At 41.9% G+C, this 21,982-nt stretch overlaps 1 protein-coding gene across 2 annotated transcripts; it reads right to left on the bottom strand.

Annotated features, from left to right (window-relative positions):
• Window positions 1-4,393: 4,393 nt before the first annotated feature.
• On the bottom strand, window positions 4,394-21,173 carry BCL7A (BAF chromatin remodeling complex subunit BCL7A). Of its 2 annotated transcripts, none has more exons than XM_062504245.1 (6): window positions 21,082-21,173; window positions 13,291-13,372; window positions 10,513-10,609; window positions 8,501-8,668; window positions 5,743-5,864; window positions 4,394-4,912 (listed from the first exon to the last, which is right to left on the bottom strand). In XM_062504245.1, exons 1-6 carry the CDS (start codon window positions 21,171-21,173, stop codon window positions 4,841-4,843), a joined length of 633 nt encoding a protein of 210 aa, XP_062360229.1. In that variant the 3' UTR covers window positions 4,394-4,840. The 2 variants fall into 2 exon arrangements, with proteins under 2 accessions (XP_062360229.1, XP_062360230.1); XM_062504246.1 differs by lacking the exon at window positions 21,082-21,173 and adding an exon at window positions 16,905-16,939.
• Between the last annotated feature and the right edge of the window lie 809 nt (window positions 21,174-21,982).

Here is a 21,982-nt window from a genome sequence, read left to right as displayed (position 1 = left end):
CTGCTCCACACCAAGCAATTCCAGGAGGCACAGGGCAAGAGGCCACAACATCTTTTGAATATGTCTTTTCTTACTGTTTTTCATCAATCCACAGTACAAAGTGAACCACAGGCCACCACCTTCTGATGATGTTCCTTCAAGGAACATCAATTCCTTGAAATAGGCTTTTAGCACAGGAGGAATTTGACTGTAATACACACAGTGAACAGAGACATCCAAGCTGTTTAATGCCCACAATGTATTCCACGCCACTTAGTGGTGAGATTATCCTCCCGAATCTACACACAGGGAGGGAGATAAGCATTCCCATACCGATGAGGGAGAGAGCCCAAGGACTCTTACTCACTGAGTGCAGGAGTCCAGCCCAGCCATGCCCCACTCCAGCAGGGCTCCGTGCCCGTCCTGCTCCCAGGAAAGCACAGGGACAACCTCCAGCCGTGCCCTGCTCCAGCTCTGTCCCTGGCACAAGCCTTACCTGTTCAGAGGCCTTTCCTTCTGGGACCCATCTTGGGTTACAGCCTTGCTTCTACCTGTTCTTTCCTCTCTCTCCAGTTCCACCCAGTATAGAACTCCTTGATAGGTGCCTCCTGGTTTAATTTACTAATCTGGAGAAAAAAAAAAAAAAAAAACTAAACCATAGTTTCCTTCCCAGGCTAGTGAGTTTAAGGGGCTGGTGAGGATGTTAGGAGCACCCCAGTAAATGTGAGGGGGCAACAGAGCCAAGGTGGGAGCAGGCTGGGGCTCGCCCCGCTGGGAGCCAGAGCCAGCAGAGCAATCCAGCTGCCTGTGGAGCTGCAGGCCACCTTGGGACAGAGCACATGGAACACTAAAAATAAGCTGGACACTTTATATCCATCTTGAATGTAAAGAATCTTTCCAAAAGTCTTCAGGAGTTTTACCCCTGCAAGCATCGGACTGGAGCTCGTTTCCAAACCAAAGCACGTTTCCACGTTCTGCCCTCCCTACCCCCTCCAATTTTAAGTTACCACAACACATTAACCAAGTACCAAACGAGGAATTTGGTAAATCAGTTATTTTAAATTACCAAATTATTCTGCAGATTGATGCAATTACATTGGCCGTATCTATTTGTTATTCTTGCAACCACCACCTGCCCCACCACACAATTATCAAGACACCTTTGGACTGCTCAAAGGTGGATCATTTTGCACATTACCAAACAAAATAACACCAGAGAATGCACATTTAAAAATACCATTTATAAAACCAGAAATTTATTGCAATTTAACCAAACTGAAATAGTTTCTTGATAAAAATTATTCACACCGCATTCATGTTGTGATTTTTTTATTTTATTTTGAAATGAAACCATTGTACATTGTACAAACCATAACTACCGATGGAATAAATAAGTGAAAAATTATACTGCTGTACAACACACACACACACAAATCATAAGATGGAAAACGATTAGGTATTGAAGAAAACAAAATTCTTTACACCTTCTAACAGGCCCTTAGATATAAAGAACATTCCAAAACATGACAATGTTTATGTATGAAGATAGCCACCCAAAACCGGTATTTTATACTGCCTTGTTGATTTTTTTTGTTGTTGTTGTTTTGTAAGTGCCAGCACTTTTTGGAATGTTTAACAACTACTTTCCCAAGCATAAAAATTCCAAGGAATAGTTCTGCTATAAAATGTTTGGCTGAGTAAATCGATTATCTGGAAGGCCTTCCCACGTGTTCCACAAACTCAGCTAAAATTACTTGCTTGCTTCTAGTTTCTTTTTTTTTTTTAATTTTTCATATTTTTTGTTAATTTTTAAAATTTATTTGTAACTGAAGCTCCAACATTCAGCATTGTAGCAAGGAAGCACTTCTTGATATTTGCACTATTTCTAAAACATCAGCTGTATGAGAACTTTCAGTCACCTTGAAAAAAATTACATCTCTCCTCCTGCTCCACCTCTCAATGCTTTCAATAAACCCTTTAACAGTGAGTTCATAAAACAAGTTTTGGGTAGAGATAGGTCCAAGCCAAAAAAAGCTGGATTTAGATCTGCTTTCAAACCTCAGGTGGATTTGAATTCCATGTTCTGGTTTGGTCCCATCTGTACTTTCTGGCATTAAAATGTGTTCAATCACATCCGTTGGCCCATAAATGTTATCAGGCACTTCAAAAAAAGACTAATAACAGTCTTATACACTATTTTGGATTTCTTCATACCAGATAATGTCAAAGTCTCTTCCCTCAGAGACTGACAATAACAGGTCTAAGGAACCCAAATCTATCTGCTTGTTCAGTTGTCTGTTGTCACTAGAATCTCTGGTTAAAATAAAAAGATGCATTCTGTAGAAGCTGTAAATAAAGGATTTCTACCTCAGAAATAAAGCCTCTAGGAAGATGGTTATGATGCCTTGTCTCATTAGCCACAGAACAATGAACAGTTCCGAGCAGAAGCCACAGGAGAGAAAAGGAAGTTTATAATTAAACCTGTTGATGTCAATAATGCCAATAAATGCTTCTATCTAATGAAAAATTTGAGGTATTTTTAGTGCTATTTATAAATTTTATTTCTTCCTAAAGTACAGGAATTAGTTCCTAAATGAAAAGTCTATTTACTCCCTTGGAAATGTCTACAAAATGAAAATTAAAAACTTGCTGTGATGCACCTGAAGAGAGGGATTAGTAAACATGACTACTTGTCAAAGGTGGCATCAATTTGTTTTGTTTTAGCATTAAGAATAACAAAAAGTTAGTAAATCAAAAATATTTAGAAGTTTGAATCTTTCTAGATTTGCCCATTTAATATATCAATAGAACTTCTCACAAAATATCACTTAAATCTGAATGTAATATACATACAAATCAATCATCATGGACCAGTTATCCACATTTTAGGCATACACACAATTCAAGAGAGAATTCTACCATTTCATTGCATATATTGTGCAATTTCAGTTTTTGGCTCCTCATTTCCTTATTTTCAGAATGTTAATGGACTTCATGATCAGACCAGAAATCCCAAAATCTTATTAGGGAGCACGCTGTTATCATGAATGATTTGCAATCAAATTTTATTCAGTTAAAATCCAAAATGTTTTATTTCAACATAAAGGAAAAATTGAGTGTCATAGGTTATTTGGGGTGCAATCCTACAAACAACTTATGGAAGGTCAGTATTGGCTCCCCACTCCTCCCTCCCCTTTTCCCTCCCCCCAGTTCCTCATTATTTTTCCTAATAAAGTGGTAATTGCAAACGTAATGCAGTAGTCTAAGTGCAAGCCATTTTCACTATTGGAGACTTCAAATCTAAATAAGCTTCATAAAGATCTAATTTATGAAAAAACCTTATCAACTGGAAGCAACGTTTTTATTTTTTTTTTTTTGTCTAAAAAAGTATTTACAGTTTTTTCAGCTTACAAACTACACGCAACCATTCCCAGAGCTGTGAGATCATCTTTGAAATTCCAAGTTCCATCACCCACACCAGGAGAAGACAGAGCAAAGGCCTGATCCAGCAGCAGGGATGGACACATGGATGGATGTGTGTGCATGGAAGTGGGAGATCAGTTCCACCGACACCGGGTGTTTATTCCCTGGAAGTACAAAGCCCACTGGAAGACCAGACCCTCGTGACCTGATGCAGATGGTTCCACACTTTTCTGCTTGGCAGGAATTTGAGGGGAGCTGCACTTACCTTGTGCCTTTCCCTTAGTTTAGTTAGCAGAAGCACGCTTCAACGTTAATTGGAAGAGAAGGAATGTTCCTAACTGGAGTTAGGAACTGGACTATGGAACCAACAAGGCTTATTTACAAGACTTGCTGAAAGAGAATAAGGAACCCACCCCCCCTCAATACAGTATTTTCCTGGAACGTGGAAGTAAACATCTCATAATGAAACAGTACAATGAAATCCAGTTCAGTGAAAACATGATATCAAAAAAGACCAATTGAAAATAAACTGTGCATCAATCCCTTTGATCCTATTTATGTACATAGTGGAACTTTTCTGTAAAGCAAGTTGTACCCAGTACAGAGATCTGGACCTAATACGTAAGTATTTTAAGTGCCTGTGTTAAAATATCTATTCAGATCTGGACTATAAATGGTAAACAGATCATGTTAACTTCTGATGAAGTTAAGTATTTAGAAGACCAAATTTACAGTTGCGAATGCCATGCATTCAATAAAAGATCTCCACTATAGCTGCTAAAATAAAATATCAAGCTCCTTTTTCTCCTTGGACTCCAAGAGTGAAAATGGCTTCCTGATTTATAGTTGTTTAAAAATTTAAGCACCAGGGATTTAAAACTTAAAAACGAAACAAAAACCCCAAACAAAAAAAGAAAAAGAAAAAAAAAAAGCCTTACTACATGGCATTATGCAAACATAGGCCACTCTGCAAAGGAGACAGTTGCAAAACAACTTTTAAAAGTTAGCACTGTTTTCAGAACACAAGGCACAAAACAAAAGCAGACATCACGCCAGAACAATGAACTTCACATGAAAGCTAATACCTGACCTGTACCATCCTTAAATATCTTACAATGTTAAATAGAGAAATGAAAAAAAAAAATACAGCAGCAACATAATTGTAATTTTGACTTTAGAAACAGTGCGTAGACCCCTCCTGAGTTGTTTACTCCAACCATTTCAGAGACAGTAACTTAAAAGTTCTCAATGTTTCACAGGAAAAAGTTTTCAGTGTCTGAGAAGTTAAACCTTTGTTAGGCTTTCTTGGACTTTTGCTTGGTAACTTGAAAAGTTAGGAGTTCTGTCCTCATCCAAGAGAAGATGCTTAAGTAAGGTTGTTCTATAATTAAGCCCACTGATGTACCTTACATAAAAACTGACCAGAAAAATCTATAGTCTAAATCTCTTCAACATTTTGTTGGGAAGCCTCTACTTTCATCTTTTTAGAAGGTGGCACTCCTTCAGAGTCCTTAATGAGGGGGGAAAAGAAAAAGAGTCACGTTATCAATGCACTGAAGTTCAGGCACCATAAACATCAAACAAACACCACCAAATTCCCCAGTGTGTGATGTGTCCCAGACAAAGCATCCCTGGATGCCAGAACATGTCCCAGTGCTGCCTTCAATCACTTCTCTACTTACATCTTACCTCAACATTTTTGCACTTCTTGTTGTTGTCTACAAAGGGCAAAATTCTAGTTCCAGGCTAAAACCCACAGCGAATATTCCAAGGAATAGCCTTGATGGAGGGGGCACTGAAACTGAGGACCCACAGGAAAACCAGGAGGAGCAGGGCTCTGCCTGAGGATCTGGACTTGTCCTGCACCTGACAAGGGCACAACTGCAAGGAAAACTTCTTCTTCCTACCCATCCAGAATTTTTCAGTGCTTCAATGAGTGAACACCCAAGCATCCACAAATTAACTCTCCTAACTGCTAGAAGCATTTAGCTTTACAGAAGGTGTTTTACTTCTGAATGGTCCTCAAAGGGTCAAGTAGGTTTGTTCCAAGCAATTTATTAATGTAAAATGTTAATATTCACATAGAAACATGGTCTGGTTTAAGAAACCAAGAAATCCATCAGACCAGTGTGGTTTTACTGTTCCAATTCTGTGATACTCAAGCAGCCAGTCACCTGGACCACAAAACCAGGTACAGGCACATTTAATACTCTATAGCTGCTTTACTGTCCTCACTTTGGAAATTAATGGAAATACACAACCGTCCTCCTTATATTTGCTTTTAAGTAAAAATAAACTTTTCCAAGATCCATGCAATCAGACTATTGCACTTAAAGTTACCTGAGAGTTTTTAGATGCCTCTGTAATTAAATCATTTTCTCCAGAGGACTGAATTTCTGCTTTCTCTGAACTATTCATGGAATTTTCCATTGAAGACTGTGAATTCTGTTCATCAGAGGTATCTGAAATGGCAAGAAATAATTTTAAACAAACAAACGAAAGCTTTCAGCAACTTTCCAGGACGTCTTCCCATCAGCCATATCCCCAGCACATCCATTTCACCCACACTGTCACTATTAATGAAAACACACGTAACAAGTGTGATTATAACAAATATGATTAATTTAGCACAAACTCCACGATCACAACCTAACTGCTGCCTGAGCTTTTCCTTCCTGCTGCTGGAGCACAGACCCTGGGATCAGACCCTAGAGGGAGCCAAGCTCCTGCACAGCCTCAACCAGGATATCTGAGCCCTCAGCAAACTAGTCTGGACTGCAAAGGAATTCCTTCAAACCAGAAGCAAAAGGCTGAATTGGACTGAATCCACAGCTAATGGATCTAAAAACCTGTGGCTAAGCAGAGAGAATAAAGTTACCCGAATCCAAATTCAGCCATGTATTTAAAATCCTTTTTTTTTTTTTTGGCTTGATACTGCATTTGAGACAGAATTTAGCAATTCAGCTAACCAGCTTAACTACTAAATTTGGAATTCTGGTGGACAGGTGTGAAGAAGTCCTCCAGCCTATCACAGCTGTTAATTGCTTCCAGTTTTCACTGGGTTTTGGGGCTTTTTTAGGTTGGTTGGGTTTTTTTTAAGCCCTTCTCTCTCTCAGAACAAGACTTATAGAACATTCAAGGTTAAAGCACCCTTTTACTAAAACAGGGGACAGGGGCATGTAAAATGTATTCCTAGATTCCTGACCCAATTATATGAATTTATTCCATATAAAGAGAAATGCAAGATCAAACAAAATTGTTGGGACAGCTTTGGTTAACGAAGATGCCATAACCAGTGAGTAATGGATATTTCTGTATGTATAAAAAGCATCACAAACATTTCTGAATTCAAGACAAAGTGATGCCCATCATGAGCATCTCAAAGATCACATTCAGAGAACTCGGGCAGAATCCTCTTCCTCTCCACATCTCACCAGAAAACCATCTTCATGCTGATAAAGAAACAAGTCCCAAGGGTCCAAAGAAGTCTGAGTTTTGATTTTTGCTGTGTATCTCTCAGCCCTCACTGAGCTGAGGAGCACTTGGCCACGTGCCCATCTCCCCATGACACAGCCAGCCCCAGCCCATCACTGCTGTTCTCTTCCAGCTGCTCCTGATGAAACACTCAGCCTGCTGCTGACCTTTGGGCAAGGGGATCTATACCTTAAACCACCAAGCCTCAAGCTATTCCTGTAGTGCCTGCAGCACTTGTTCACACAGCTGAATGCTTTGAATCCACCTGATTTATTTAAGAATTGCTCATGAAGCATTTCTGACCACACAGAGTGGCTTACAGGAACTCCCTGGTTGCAGTGGAGTAACACGAGAGACATCCAAGGTTATTAACCCTGTCCAGCAGAATAATGTCCCAATTGCAGGGCTCTGGCTGATCACAACAAGGTAGATAAATGTTTAATAAATTGTTTACACAGCATTTAACCAACTGAAACCTCCCCACAATAATAACAGGTAATTTTTTTGCCATTATGTCTCCCTTTCATTTTACAATGACTGGCTCTGGAACTAATCCAGAGGACTTGGTATGATTTTCCCCAGACCTAAATTTAACCAGGGGACCATGCATGCTATGTAACAGCTTCACATAAGCAAATTCAGACAATACTGCACCAAGGAGTAAATCCTTACTGTTTACTGTGGCCAAATATGCCAGTGGAGCTATTCTTTGAAGGAAACAGTGCTCTGATTTATTCCAAATTGGTGATGGTTCTGTTGTCAAATTTTAACCCCAGTTAACAATGACAACACTTAACATATTTAACCACTCTGGCATTACCAAGATAAAACCTCTAAATTTAAATTGGTCACTGGATCTACTGAGTGAAGAACTACATCAGGAGGGTGTAATTTAATTGCTTTGGTATGGGAAGAATTCCACAACCAAATTGTTAGAATGGTGTTAAGGACATCTTTTATCAGTTATAACAGGACAAAGAAAGTTATCTTTCCAAGAATACAGAGCATGTTTCAACTGCCAAAAATATCATTTAAAGAGTGAGATTCAGAACAATCCCTTAACCCACATGTATTTTTAATCTGTCCACAACTGCAATAGAATCTTACAATGCTTTTAGAAAATTAGGACAGAACTCAGAGATAACTTTTGAATATGTAGCTAGCAGGGTTAAGAGAAAGGAAAGCTTGCATTATAGTTTACACAATTTAAAAAGTAATTTCAAAGTATCTCACCTCTATTTTACTGTCACACTAGGGCATAAACTTCCAGCGATCTACACAAACTAACACCTTGCAGGATTTGTGTGATTACATGGTAGCAGCCATTTCAAAGATGATTTTAAATTATTTCTTCCTTCAAGACTGATATTTGAGAACAAAAAAACAGTATTTTGTTTGTTTCTCTCTTAAAAGACCCCTGAATGTCAGTGTGACCTTTCCAGTTGTATGAAAGATCACCAGTAGGTCAGAGAAGTTGTGGCCCATTTTCACATAAATGCCAAGAATACAGAAACCATCTCTGTCAAATTATTTTCCAGTTCCTAAAGTGGATAAGCAAATAAATAACACACTAAAGGATAACTTTTTTTTTTTGTTTGGCTTTCAAATGGCCCTCCCAGCTCACCTTCTGAACCAGGCTGCTCCTTTGCCTCTGCCTGAGTTTCGTCAGACTTGACTTCAGTGCTGTCTGCTTGTGTTGCCAAGTTCTGCTCTGGTGCTGGACTGGAATTACTGCTGTTCTCCTGTTTTATTGGAGAAGCATCAGCTATTGAACTCTGGTTGCTATTGTCATCTGTGAACAGAAGAGTGAAAACCAGTGAAGTTTTATGTGACGAGATACAAAGCATACCTTAATCCTTCCATATTATTCCCTGAAAGCACATGGTAGAGTTCAGCTCATTAAGGATGGAGTCCAATCATTTAGACTCACACTACACACCCAACTTTCTTCCACATCAGCTTAAGGACTTTTCAAACAGTTAATAAAAATCTAATTCCAACCAATTTTATGCATTAAAACAAAGAGTATTTTACTCAGATCCAATAAAAAAACAACAGAATTTTGTGTATCTAATATATATAAATGTAAGTAAACCAGATCAGCCAAAGTGGCAGTCTCATATAACACAGGGCTAAGGAAGTTCATGCTGCAGATTTACAAATACCCATCACTCTAATGTTCAGATATGCAGACATTTTTGAATTGAGTCCTGAAGGTCATAAAAAACCAACCCAAAACCCCTTCAAGGTGAAATGTAACATCTGGTCCCAATACCAACAGTTTCTAAGTGATAATTGTAGAGAATATTCTCTAGCCCTCAAAGACTTGGATCACAGCAATCTTCTGCAGCACAGATCTGTAGTTAACAGGAAATATTCTGCCTGTGCCCTCCCTGTGATAATGGTTTAAATAGCTCAGATATTATTTAATGGATGGCACTGAGGTGCAACTTCCTTTAAGCCAGACTAAGATCCATGGATAACCAAGAGGGAAGTTCCTGCTCCCTAAAGAAAACTAACCCTGCAAAATATTATTAATTAAATTACTGGAATACAAGTCAATCCACCTCCCTCTGCATCTGTACAACCATCACATCCAAAGGACTTCAGGAAGACAGAGCTGCTGTTCCAAAGCAGCCTGAAGTTAATTCAGATTAAGTTTATCACAAAATTGTACAGTGTGAAATTGTAGTTAAAACCACAGGTAGTAAGTGATAAAAAAGCAAGTAGTACATTCACCTCATGGATGGGAGAAGCAAGACTTTAAAAAATTAAATGAACTGACCAAGGCAAAAGTTAAAAGGTTTGAAACAGATGAAAAATTAATCCAGATCTGCAAAACCCCTGCTAATTCAAGACCACACTTGCTGTCAGCACTGCAAAAAGCAGCCATGAGGCAACACAAGTGCAAATAAAACTGAATAAAAAATTTACAATCCCCTAAAAAGTGATCCTCTCTTATCAGCTTGAACAGTGCTGTGTTCTCAGCCATAACTGTTATCCAAACACCCAGGAGGTAAAAACCTGAAGCAGAGCTGAGCTGTGCAAGCTGCTCTGTAATAAACATCAAGCTAACACTCAAAAGTCACGTTAAAAAAAAATAAAGTGAAATAAAATAGACCTCATAGACTGGCAAACAAAACATGTTTTCTTGAGCAATTAATTTCATCAAGCTGCAGCAGAAGGAAGGCACCACAAAACCAGGGCTTGCTTTCTTGGCTCTTGCAGAATTCTCTTGACCTTAATCAGCAAGAGAGTTAATAAGTACAAAACCTGCCTAAATTATAGTAGGTCCCACTGAGGCTTTGGGGGATTTTTAGTTCTTCAGGCAGCAAACTCTGCTGAGGTATTACTCCACCTGAGTGCAGTGCTTTGAATGATAGTTCTAAATTTATTTTCATATTTAATTCCAGTAATAAGTTTTTTTTTCCCTTACACTCATAGCCCAAATATACATGGCATTTAAACAATTGTTAGTACATCCATAGAAGAGAAGTCCAAGGTACCAAGTGAGCATCTGATGGTGTTTTTCATTTTGCTTCAAGTCCACACATCAGAGCAGTGCAGAATGTGAGGTTGTTGGTTTACACTTTCACAGTCTAAGAGGGGAATTGGGTCTGACCTTCTCCCACTCACCATGCATGTCCATCATCCCTGGGGAGGAGCTGTTCTCTGGAGTGGTCACTTCAGAGCCACATTTTTCATCTTTGCCCTTTTTCTTATTCTTATTTTTCTGAAAAACAAAAGGCACCACACACAAATGAGGCTACGGCCACGTAGAGAAATCCACGTTGCTGTGTAAAACCCTCCCCACTCAGCACTTCTGTAAAAACAGCTCTCAACTGAAACCTCCTCCTTCTCTACAGCTAACGCTGTTTCTTCCTTAAAACTGAAAGATGGATTAAGAAAAATCAGACTGACCTAAACCAAAGAGCACAAGCACGACAGCCCTGCATGAGCTGTAGGTCCCAACCTGCTCCCAGCCCACAAGGATGAAAACAAAGGAAGGGACCGTGGCATCCATCACGTGGGGAATCTGTGCCTGCTAAGGGATGCAGCATTTGCAATTAGGAGGTGACGTAATCAGTCTCACAGGAAAAAGAGCCAGCTGCACTGCTTTTGGAGATCCTGCCTGCTGGGGAGATAATTAAAAGCCTGACTCCAGGAAGAATGCTCTCAGCTCACCCTTTTGGACAGAGAGCATCCTCCAGGGAGGGGAGGAACTGAACCACAATTGAATATTGTCTAAGACTGCAGAAGAAATTCAACAAGTGATACCTGGAGGGACTTTTCTCTCTATTTTGAACATATTATTAAGCTTACTTCTAAACAGTATTTTTACTTAGAGAAGACAGATTTTACTCGATGCACGAAAACAGAGGTGAGAGCACATGGACTTCTTTATTGCAAAATGGAAGGTCAGAGGGGGCATGATCTCTCTCAGGTTTGGTTTTGCTGTTTTTTTAAAATTGACACTTTTGCCACAAAAGAAATACTGAAGGTGACTGAGAGCAATTTAAGCTGACAGGTGTTTTATAAAGAGGTTTGACCATCAAAGTGGTGAGGTTCCAGAAGAGCCTTCTACAACCAGGAGGAGGAAGAGCCAAGCTAACTGTAGTGCAAAGTGTCTAAGGAGCAACACAGGAGGGGGAGTAATTTAATTTCTGTTCACCAAAATCAAAGACAACTTTCATTCAAAATAGGGAAGGTTACATTCTCCTATTTCATTGAAAAGCAAATATACTGTCTGGTTCTTCAGAGTGGATGAAACTGGATATAAAAGGATGTCCATGACAAAATTATCCCTACCTGGTATTTATTGTTAAAATACATGTGCTTGTGTTATTTGTGAGAACTTCCAGAACAACAGGACAGAAACTTTGCCAACATCAAGCCTGCAACAACTGCAGCTGCACAACAGCCTCTACTTAAAAAAAAAAAAAAAAAAAAAAAAAAAAGATGACTGTAGGACACTAGTGTAACTGCTCTTAAACAAGTGTCCCAGTTTCAGCAGATCTGGAGCCTCAACCTGGAGATGATGGCTTAGAAAACACAATTAAACTCTGCACACAGAAACCATTACATAAACCCATTCCTCATAACAGAGAACCTGACTTTGGGGAGCAGTGACCTTGAAAAATCCTCCAGAAGCTCACTTAGAAATTCTGTTTCCAAGTCCCACAGCACCCATCCTGCAGGCACAGCTGAACAGCAGGAAGACAACTGCCAGAAGCCCTGAGCCTAAATATCCTAAACCCTGCACTCCCTCTCACATGGATAGCACAATTTTCCCCCACTTTGTACTATAAATAATAAAATCAAGACTAAAACATTTGACAACTAGAAAGAATGGAATGGTTTCCCAAATCCCAAGGGGTAACTTTAGAGAGATGCTGCCCAAGCACTGGAAGAACCCCTGAGGTTTACCACAACTCTGACAGTCCCTGAAATCTGTGGAACAACCGAAGCACAGAAAGAAACCAACTCAGTTAAAGCAATCCTAATTAAAAAAAGAAATGGGTCTTAAAATTGGAGTCTGAGTAAGACAAGGTCATGACATTGTCCTGTCTGAAAAACCATCATTTTACACATCTATTAATATAGAAGTTTTCTTCCAAATAGGCCTTCACTCCTATTTCAGGTAAAGTAAAAGTACATGACAGTCCAAGGAAAGAATACCAAATTTAGGATATGTTTTCTGTTGTGTCATTAATCTACTGTGGTATCATGGGTTAGTGTTCTCTCTATCACATATCACAATTTGTTAAGTAGAGAGCAAAGATCATTTTAGACACCAATTTGTCAGTCCTATCGACTTTGATTTTCACACTTATTTTTACACCACACGAACAGTGCACACAACATAAACAGGATGCACAGACAGAACATTCATCAAGAGAAAACACACATGACAACAGAAGCATGTGCTGCTGTATTATTTGGCTGGACATCTCAATAAAGTGATCTCAGCTCCACAGGATATTCCTACACTCATGGCAGTGTTTTCCACCCATTTCTGAGCAAAACAGCAGTGATGAACACATAGAATATGTTCTCTTGCCCTGTTCCAAACCAGCTACTTTCTTTATATCACCAGGCAGAAGGAGGGGGAAAATAATCTATGTCATAACTTTCCCTCCCTGGCTCCCAGTTAGTTAAGAGAATGGCTTTCAAACTTGGTTTCAGCTGCATGTTTAAGTTATCTGAGAACTGATCCCAGCTGACTCCAGGGAGACTGTCACACACTCACCCATCAACATCACTTGCTGTAGAGATCAACATCTCTCTGGAGCTTGCAAGACCCACACCAGTTTTAGCTTAAAGGCTCAATGAAAATCAAAGAATATTTCTTTAGACTCTGCCTAAACAGGAGCATCTACATCCGGAAAAAGCAAGATACTGCAGGATACTTACATCATCCACTTTAGGCTCTGTTACTGGTACCCATTTGTAAATCCTTAGGGATGTGTCGCCAACTGTCACCCACTTCTTCTCCCTACAAAATTACAATGCAGGAGAAGTTAAACTTCAGACTCAGAAGAGAGTGATCTACTACTGTAAGTTGTCAGGGTTTTAAATAGGCTATTAAGTAGGATGATCTCTATTACATCGTCTTTAGCACTGCATTGTGCAAATTGTTCTTTGCATTTCACAACTTGCTAGAGCACTGCTAACCTCCAGATTTCTCAGGGCTCTTACTTGACTGGGTGAGTAACTGCAGTAGCAGTAATAAGATCTGGATTAAAGATAAAGTAAAGAAGAACAGCAATTGAAAATGCAGATTTAATGCCTACAATTTTCACTTAAGTTTCTAGACAGCAGAAGAGGGTTTAGACAGACCAGTGTGTTTTGATTGTCATGAAGCTGTTTAATGGGATTAGAAATCTAGATCCATTTTGACCATCTGAGCTTTATTTGGGGGGCAGAATTTTGCTGCTGGTAATTTAATGCTCACTCCACACCCCTGACAGACAGCTCTGCAATTCCAGCCTAGGACCAACAGCCTCACAGGGAGCAATTCGTGCCGTGGTGCAGAACTCTGGAGAGCCCAGCTCTGGGGAAAGGCAAGGCTGAGGCTACCAGAGAGGGGAAAGCACAACCTGGTGCTTTGTGCAGACCCTGCCAGCCCTGAATGGTGACACTGACAAATGGAGAAGGAAATGTGGCTGCAGGGTGGCTCTGCCTTAGGGGGGTCCCAGTGCTGGGATGGAGAGGGATGCTGAGCGCTGAGGGATGAATTCCTTGAGCTCTGCACATCAGGGATTAAAAGAAGGTCCACAATGCCAGAGAAATTTCATCACGTTTCTGGGATCAGTTTTCAGTTTTCACAGATTACCACTGCTGGATCCTGGGTTTGCAATGCAGCTCTGCAAATTGATCAATTAAAAATTAACAACAAAGACCGATTCCATTAAATATTCAGGAACATCTGAAATTAATTTGGCATGAGATCTCAGGCTTATTTTTTTTTCCCATAAACACATTTAAGTAATAGATTTGGGATCCAGTTATAGATTTAAAAAAATTAAAGATGTTCTTTGCAGGATGGGAGAAGCTGGATGTGACTCCAAATATATATATTTTTATATATGTGATAGCTCCATTTTTAGAAAGGGCCTCCAGAATCAAAAGCAGCCACACTGTACAAATGTCACGAGCATCCTACTGACAATTTGTTTTAGCTACTAAAGCCAATCTTATATTTTCCCTTTAGAAGAGGCATTATCCTGTTTAATTAAGAACAAAACCAAAACTAAACTACATATGACTATTTGATGCATTTTGGCTCTGTCCATAATGATATTTTAATTCATAAAGTCCAAACCTATTTAAAATTAATTTCTTTCCCAGTGCTCTTCATGGAGCAATGTTCCCTCAATGTGTTTAGACACAGCCATTTGGGTACAATAAGTGGCTAAAGTATGTCAAAATCCAATTTCACTCTAATTTGGAGTTCTACATGCGATAAAAATGACAGTGGAGATGAGGGCATGTCAATAATGAGAGCATACTTAATTGTGAAGAGATGATCATGATATAATTTGGGGTTTTTTAAGGATACAATACAAACTAGATTTATTACTACTTAAGAAAACCTTTGAAATTATGGAAATAAAACCAGCTGGGGTTTTGTTTTGGGTGTGGGGAGAGGTGAATAAATGCTTTTTTTAAAATATCAAGATTTTAGTCTTTTCCTACAGCAAAATATTACTTAGAGATGCTGCACTGGAAAACCAAAAGTTCAAGATACCTGTTAGCATCTCAAAGCAGCCTCACACAGCATCTTCACTGGACAGACTGTAGAACACAGGAGGAAACCTATATTAGTAACTTTTTCCTTCTAGTATTAAAGTTAGCCCTGACATTTTAACTCTTCTGAGCTTCTTATGAACCACTTTAAGTTTTGATAACCCTCAGCTCTAGGGATTTTTTAAACTGATTTCAATACACAGAAATTCAGACAACAATGGGAATAAGAATATTTTGTGATGGAAGTACACCAACATCCCAGTCCTGCAAACACTTATGGCTAAAGAGAAAACCCAACATCACAGTGCTATTATGCAAATATTTTACATGTGCGATTACAGTATTGACAGTTTAAGACCATGAAAGTATTAATAAGAAAAAAAGAAGACAACCTCCTCTAAAACTTAATAAAAGCATTGGCAGCACAAACACAAATTTGTTAACAAAGAAACGCAGTGACTTTCAGACATTTAAGATCAACAGGGTAAAATAATTTCAGGATTTATAACATTTATTGCAAATTAAGCTTAGAATATTACCTGTAATACTTACTGCCTTATCATTTCAAAACAAAACCCAAAATCCAAACAAGCAAACAAAAAACCCAAACCCACTTCTACTCTGAACACTCACTTTTTAATCTTTTCTGCAAAGACACCATCCCAACCTGCTGATCAGGGGCTTTCCTTTGCACTCAGTGAGAACTGACAATTTACTGCTGCTGCCCATGGCAGCAAGTTTGGGAAATGCTGCACAAATCACAGAAGATCCTCACTGGCCCAGTGCTGGAATAGGGATGAGGAACTCTTGTGCTCAGTCTGTTGTGAAACCTTAAATAGTTTCTTCATCTGTTTTCCTGTCTGCTGCACCCACCCACCCCAAGATCCTGACCAGAATTCCACTCCCATCACTCAATTCCACCTTTCATAAGTGATGACTGAGCAAAATCTGTTATTGCACTCTGTTATTCTCTGTGGGTTGAGCTCTATGTTGACTGTTGGATTGGGAAAGATGGCTAATGGAATACCATCAATCTGACACTTTATTAGGCTAAAAACGTGACAATTATCAACTTTATTTGTCCATGTCTAGCTGATAAACTACACAGTTCTACAAAAAAAACCATTTTGCCTGTTTTCAAAATTCTCCTGTTCTTTCACTAATGACTCAAGAGTAACAACAGAAAATGGCAAAACTGATACACATTAATATTTCTCTTTTAATCTTCCACACTGAGAAGTATCTTCAATATTTCAGTTATAGTAAATTCAGAAACAAACTCTTACATTTATCTGAAATTGTGTAAAAGCATTTTTCAATTCTGAACTCTATCTGCACAGCATTTAAAGGACAGCCAAGGGTACAAAGGGTAACCATTAGTATCAACACTTCCTCAGTGCTTATGCCTGAGGCATACTGATATCTCAGAAGTTACATCATTATATACTCAATTCCCTATTCTAAATAACCCAAGACTTTCAAATATATTTATACTTTGTTTAGTAACACTAAAGCTCCACAGATGAACATCAGATTCCACGTATAAAAGTAATATACGGGTGAGCAAATACAACAGTGTGTATTACACTTATACAGAAAGTGTCAAGGCAGCTTCTGCAGCAGCAGTGAGTGCCAGAAACATTTGATGGCAGAGACACAGAAAGCCTTTACTGCCAATGTATCACTCAAGAAAAGGCTTTCCCACTTGTCTGGCCTTTCCCCATGACTTCCATTCATCACAGTGATGTGCATTTACACATGGATTTGCTCCCACATACCCCATCTTCTGCTGGTGATCACGAAGTGACGTCATAATGCTGAATTTATCACATCACACTCACTTGCATTGCAACAGAGTTTGGTGAAAATCACAGAATTATGACCTCCCTGTGGGATCAAGCAAAAGAGAAAGTGGATGGGAAAGAATATGCCATTATTATACACAAAAAGTGCTGTCAGATGCACAAAAAAATGATTTTTTTTGAAGCGTAGGCTTGCTTTTCCGAGCACGCCTACTGCTGAGTAGATGTTTGTCTAGTGACTAAAGTGAAGGAGCCTCAAACACACATGGTGTTTATTGAACAGGCTGCAAATATATTAAAATGCCATGTAGAGAGACTGGACGAAGACATGTGGTCACAGGCACCTTCTCTCTGGGTTTGTCTAAGTACAGCACATTTGGGGAGCCCCCTGTAAGGTACACATGGCTTAAAGCAAGCCCTGCTTGGCTCCACGTGGCCACAAGCACCTCTCACAGCAGAGAGAACCATGCCTTACACATGCCAAAACTCTGCCTTCAGCTCCCACTGAAGTCAGAGAGCATATCCTGGCTCAGAAAGAAATAATCACAAGCCAGAAAAAAAACAAAGGTATCATAATTCAAGCATGGTACTCAGAGTGTATGGGCCACTACAGAACTTCAGTGCATTCTTGTACCTACACTGGGTATTTTTACTTCAACCACCACTACTTGAACTACAGTCTTAGGAGAAAACCCAGCACACACAGGCTAAAGCAGGGAGGTGATCTGGGAGTAGCAGCCTTTTTCCAAAGACATCATGTTAAGGAGTTCTGTACCATGACTCCTTTTCAGAGTGAAAGCCTATTTGAAGAAGGAGGCAGCAAAACCTGCAGAAGCTCAACCTCAGAGCATTACATAGCACACAAAAGCATTTCAGCAAGTCTGAATGGAGACAGTGAACAGAAAAGCTACAGCAGCACTGCCTAGAAATCCTAAATAGCCACAGCTCACGATGCCAACCCACAACCCACGGCACTTTTCCCCTCAACTGTCTCCAGGTACTTTCACCAGCTGTCCAGGTTCACCTCTTCTTCCTAAGATGTTATCACTACCCACAGATCAGAGCTTTGATGGGTCAGAAAAAGGTCAAAGGACTCCTAAGAAACACTGAAATTCAAAGGCAAGGCACCACAGTGGGATTTCCTGATTCCTGGTACACTCTCTAAAGCCAGGGTTACCCATCCCCACCAGGTATTCCAGACCCCCATCCTTACATGTTTGCACAGCTGTCCTAAAGTCCAGCAGTGCTATGTACCCATGCAAATTATTCCACTGCCTCCCAAGACATCCTACCACTTATACCTTCCTCCTGCTCGCTCCTTGTCTCTCAGTAATGTCTGCATTTTCCTTCATTTAATAAATCAGACTTTGACAAAAAAACCAGGAGTGCCTTCAGCATTTTTCTAATGCTGGTTGAGGGCACGATAGTTTTTGCCCCTCTGTTCTTGAGAGCCCACTTGGAATCTATATGTACCTATCAACCTTTAAAGACAAAAAAAAAATAAAATCCTGTACCATTTATTGAAATAATTTCAGAGGATTTTTAAAAATAGACTTAGAGAAGAATTGTAAGTATATTTTTAAAGAAAGGCAGAACTGCTCTCTTACAGTGGAAATTTAACATTTCTGCCACACAAACACAAGGCAACCATGTATTCTGTAAGCCACGTGCTGTGTGTTTTCCAAAACAGATGCTCATTCATGAGCGTGGTTTAAACAAAGGAGATAAGGTTACAGTAATCTCAAGATAAAAACGTAACAACTTCATTGTTTACTACTAAGTTCCAGCAATAACCAGAAGTGCCACGCGCTCTGGGAACGGACAGGAAGACAGGGGACCTGCATCCAAGCACTGGCTGTCCAGGAACACTGATTTTCTGAGGAACAAAGTCTGCCCTGATGGAAGCTGCCTTCCAGCAGGCAAAATTCACAGATGTGGCAGCACAGGGTTTCAGGAACACCCAGGCACAGCAAGGTGCTGCACACCTGCACAGGTGGATTATGCCTTGGACAAAGCCTCGGATGGGTTCCCAGCCTGGTCTGTCTCCCTGACCATCCCTGGCACATGCTGCTCCGAGCACACAACTCACAAAACTCTGTTCTAGGAAATGCTGGATGCGAGGTATTTTAATTTTCAGTGGCTGCATTTCCACAGAAGAGCTGTGGATGGCAACAAATTGCTCCTATTATGCAAATGAAACTGTACACTTGGAAATTGCCAATGTGGCTCTTCTGAAGATGCAGGAATTGCTAGTGTGGAAAGTTCAATTTAACAAGCCAAGTCTTCTCAAAACACTGAAACCACAAAACACAGAATCTCTCTGGCTAAATTTCCCGCTGTATTTGACTGCAGGTGGGGGGTAACCTTCAAATTATGATTCCTTTAAAAACAAGAAAATTGCTTTATGTAAATACTTGTGAGTTGCAAGCACAAAAAGTCATATCAATACAATAATCAACAGAAACACTGCATGACTGCACAGGAACCTCGAAAACAAGTTGTCTATCGCAAAGACTAAAATGTAGAGAAATCTATTTATACCATAAGATTTCTGTTTTACAGAAAGAGCCATAGCAACTGGCATGATGGCAGAGAGACCTTGCCAAGAAAAAAAATAAATAAATTAGGTATTTTGTTGAATGGCTAAGCTCCTGTCTCTACTCCTCTCTGAATTCCACAAACCAGGATTCAAAGGGAGCGTGCTGTGCTCATGAATGAAATACCTACACACAGAACAGTCCCACACATCCAACCACGCTCCGGCTGGAACAAAAGTCCTGTCACACCACTGCACATTGTCTGACCCTCCAAAGCCGGCCCAGCAGTCAGCAAACTCCACTTAAAAACAACACCCGAGTAGAAGAGAGTTCCTGAACCCACCCGAGCCGCGGAGCTGGGGCTGCTCCGGCTCCCTACACAAAGGCTGGATTCTCTGAAATCCCCATCCCGTGCCCGGCGTTACTGGACTCACATCCCGATTCTTTGTCCGGCTCACGTCAAAGGGCTCATTCGTGTGCTCAAGGCCATTTAAAACTTACCAATCTGTTTCACCCTAATAACGAACACGCTCAATTCTGTATTTTGCTCTTTTTTTTTTTTTAAACGAAAACAAAGCGTTTGCTGAAGAGGACAATAGAAGGGTCCCCTTGATTTAAAAGCTTCAAACCAGCTGAGTGATGCACAGTAACAATAACGCAAGGGATTTCCCCGTGGATTCCAAACGTTTAAAGAAAGTATTTTGAGACACATGCACAGAGACTGCTGAACAATCTGCCAACTTGCTGGAAGAAAGACTCGCTCTTGAGTCACACCGGCACTGCTCTTTATGTTATCCCAAATCCCCGCACCGACCACGCACAGCACGGCGGCGACCGCTTTCACTGCATTGTTTAAACACCTCGTGTGGGTTTTTCCAACAAAAGCAGGGGGGGGGGAAAAATACGAAAGTGGGGAAATTCCAAAACGCGTTGAAGGCCTAACAAAAGGGAGTTATTTCACACGGGGTATAACCTTTAATTTTACGATTTAAGAGAGGTTCCAGGGGCAGTTTCGCGCTCTCTCCCGGAGACGATAGCGCTCGGGTTTGCTGCGCTTTTACGCGCAAACCCCGGGAACTTGGGAGGTGAAACCAATGCATAAACAGGCAACGACACCAAAATAAATAAATAAATAAATAAACAACTCTCGGGAGCTTCGCGGGGGTATTCATAACGTGTTTCTTGGTTTGTTGTTGTTTTTTTTTTTTTTGCAGAACACTTCTCCGAGCACTATTAACACCCAGAAGAGCGGGCGGCGGAGCCACCCCGGGCCCGCTCCTCGGGCCCTTTGTAGGAACCGACAGCGGGAGGCTCCCGGCCCGACCCCGCCGCCCGCCCATGCCCGAGGCGCCCGGCCCGGGACCCGCGGCGAGGGGAGGCGGGCCGGGACCCGCGGGGAGCGGCGGGGGGCGGCGGGGAAGGGGCTCGGCCGCACAATGGAGCCGCCTCTCGCCCTCACACGCCGCCGCCGCCTTCATGTGACTCGCCGGAGCGAAATGGCTGCTGGGTGCCGCCGGCTCCCCGCCCCCCGCGGCCGCCGGCGAGCCCCGGACCCGCGCGGGGTACGGTGGGGGGGGACGCGGGCGCGGGGTCCCGGCGCGGCGCGGCCCGCTCACCATTTGCGCACTTTCTCGATGGCCGCCATCACCCGCTTGATATCATCCTTCGCCCGGCTCCGGGTCTCGGCCCGCACCGACCGGCCCGACATGCTGCTGAGAGGAGAGCGGCGGGCTCGGCGGGGAACGCGGCGCTCGGCGCTGCCGGCGGCTCGGTCCGTGTGTCGGGGCGCCCGCCCGCACAATGCCGGGGCTGCGCGGGGCTCGGCACGGCTGCGCTCGGCGGCTCCGCTCGGCTCCGCCCGCCCGCCCGGCGGGGCCCGCGCTCCGCGCACGCGCGGGGCCGGCAGGGAGGGGAGGGGCGCGCGCCGTGAGGGGACGGCGGGTGGCGGGAAGAGCGTGAGGGAGGGGAGGGGGAGGGCCGGAGGGTCCGAGCGCCCCGGGGCTGAGGGGACACCGCGGGGACAGAGAGCCGCCACCGGCGGGCACCTGCGGAGGAGGAGCCGGGCGGGAAGGAGCTCGCGCGGGGGAGAAGCAGGAGGCGGCCGCCGGCCCCGTGCCCGCGGGGCTTCCGGAGTTCCCGCCGCTGTTTTTCCTCGAGCGTTCGATGGAGCGAGCGCAAGACAACGTTCTTTCCCCACTTCCACCAAGCTCAGGCCGTAAGTTACCCCAGAACTAAAAAGTTTGTCCGATTTCAGCTCTCCTCCGCTCCAAAATGTCACCAAGAGCTGCCCAGGGAGGTGGTGGAATCTCCTCGCCTTTAGGGAAAGATTGGATGTGGCACTCGGGGCTATGGTTTGGTTAACAAAGGTGGTGACCGGTTGGACTCGATGATCCCAGAGATCTTTTCCAACCAAATGGGTTCTCGTGCTTCACCAGTACAGTCCAGCAGCATCAAGAGCTGCTAGTTATATATTCTACCACAAAGCAAAATCCAGTCCTAAAATCCAGGGCTTTTAGA

The sequence above is a fragment of the Cinclus cinclus genome, chromosome 17, assembly GCF_963662255.1.
Source record: "Cinclus cinclus chromosome 17, bCinCin1.1, whole genome shotgun sequence".
Lineage (NCBI taxonomy): Eukaryota > Metazoa > Chordata > Aves > Passeriformes > Cinclidae > Cinclus > Cinclus cinclus.
The sequence above is the reverse complement of the archived record's forward strand: the minus strand, read 5'-3'. Positions and strand labels throughout refer to the sequence as shown.

Excerpts from the sequence above, each read along its gene's own strand:
- BCL7A (XM_062504245.1), bottom strand. The coding sequence starts at position 21,173 with ATGTCGGGCCGGTCGGTGCGGGCCGAGACCCGGAGCCGGGCGAAGGAT. Across the intron at positions 13,373-21,081 it reads ATCGAGAAAGTGCGCAAATG|GGAGAAGAAGTGGGTGACAG; the intron begins GTGAGCGGGCCG and ends GTAATTTTGTAG. Across the intron at positions 5,865-8,500 it reads GGAGCAGCCTGGTTCAGAAG|ATACCTCTGATGAACAGAAT; the intron begins GTGAGCTGGGAG and ends TTGCCATTTCAG.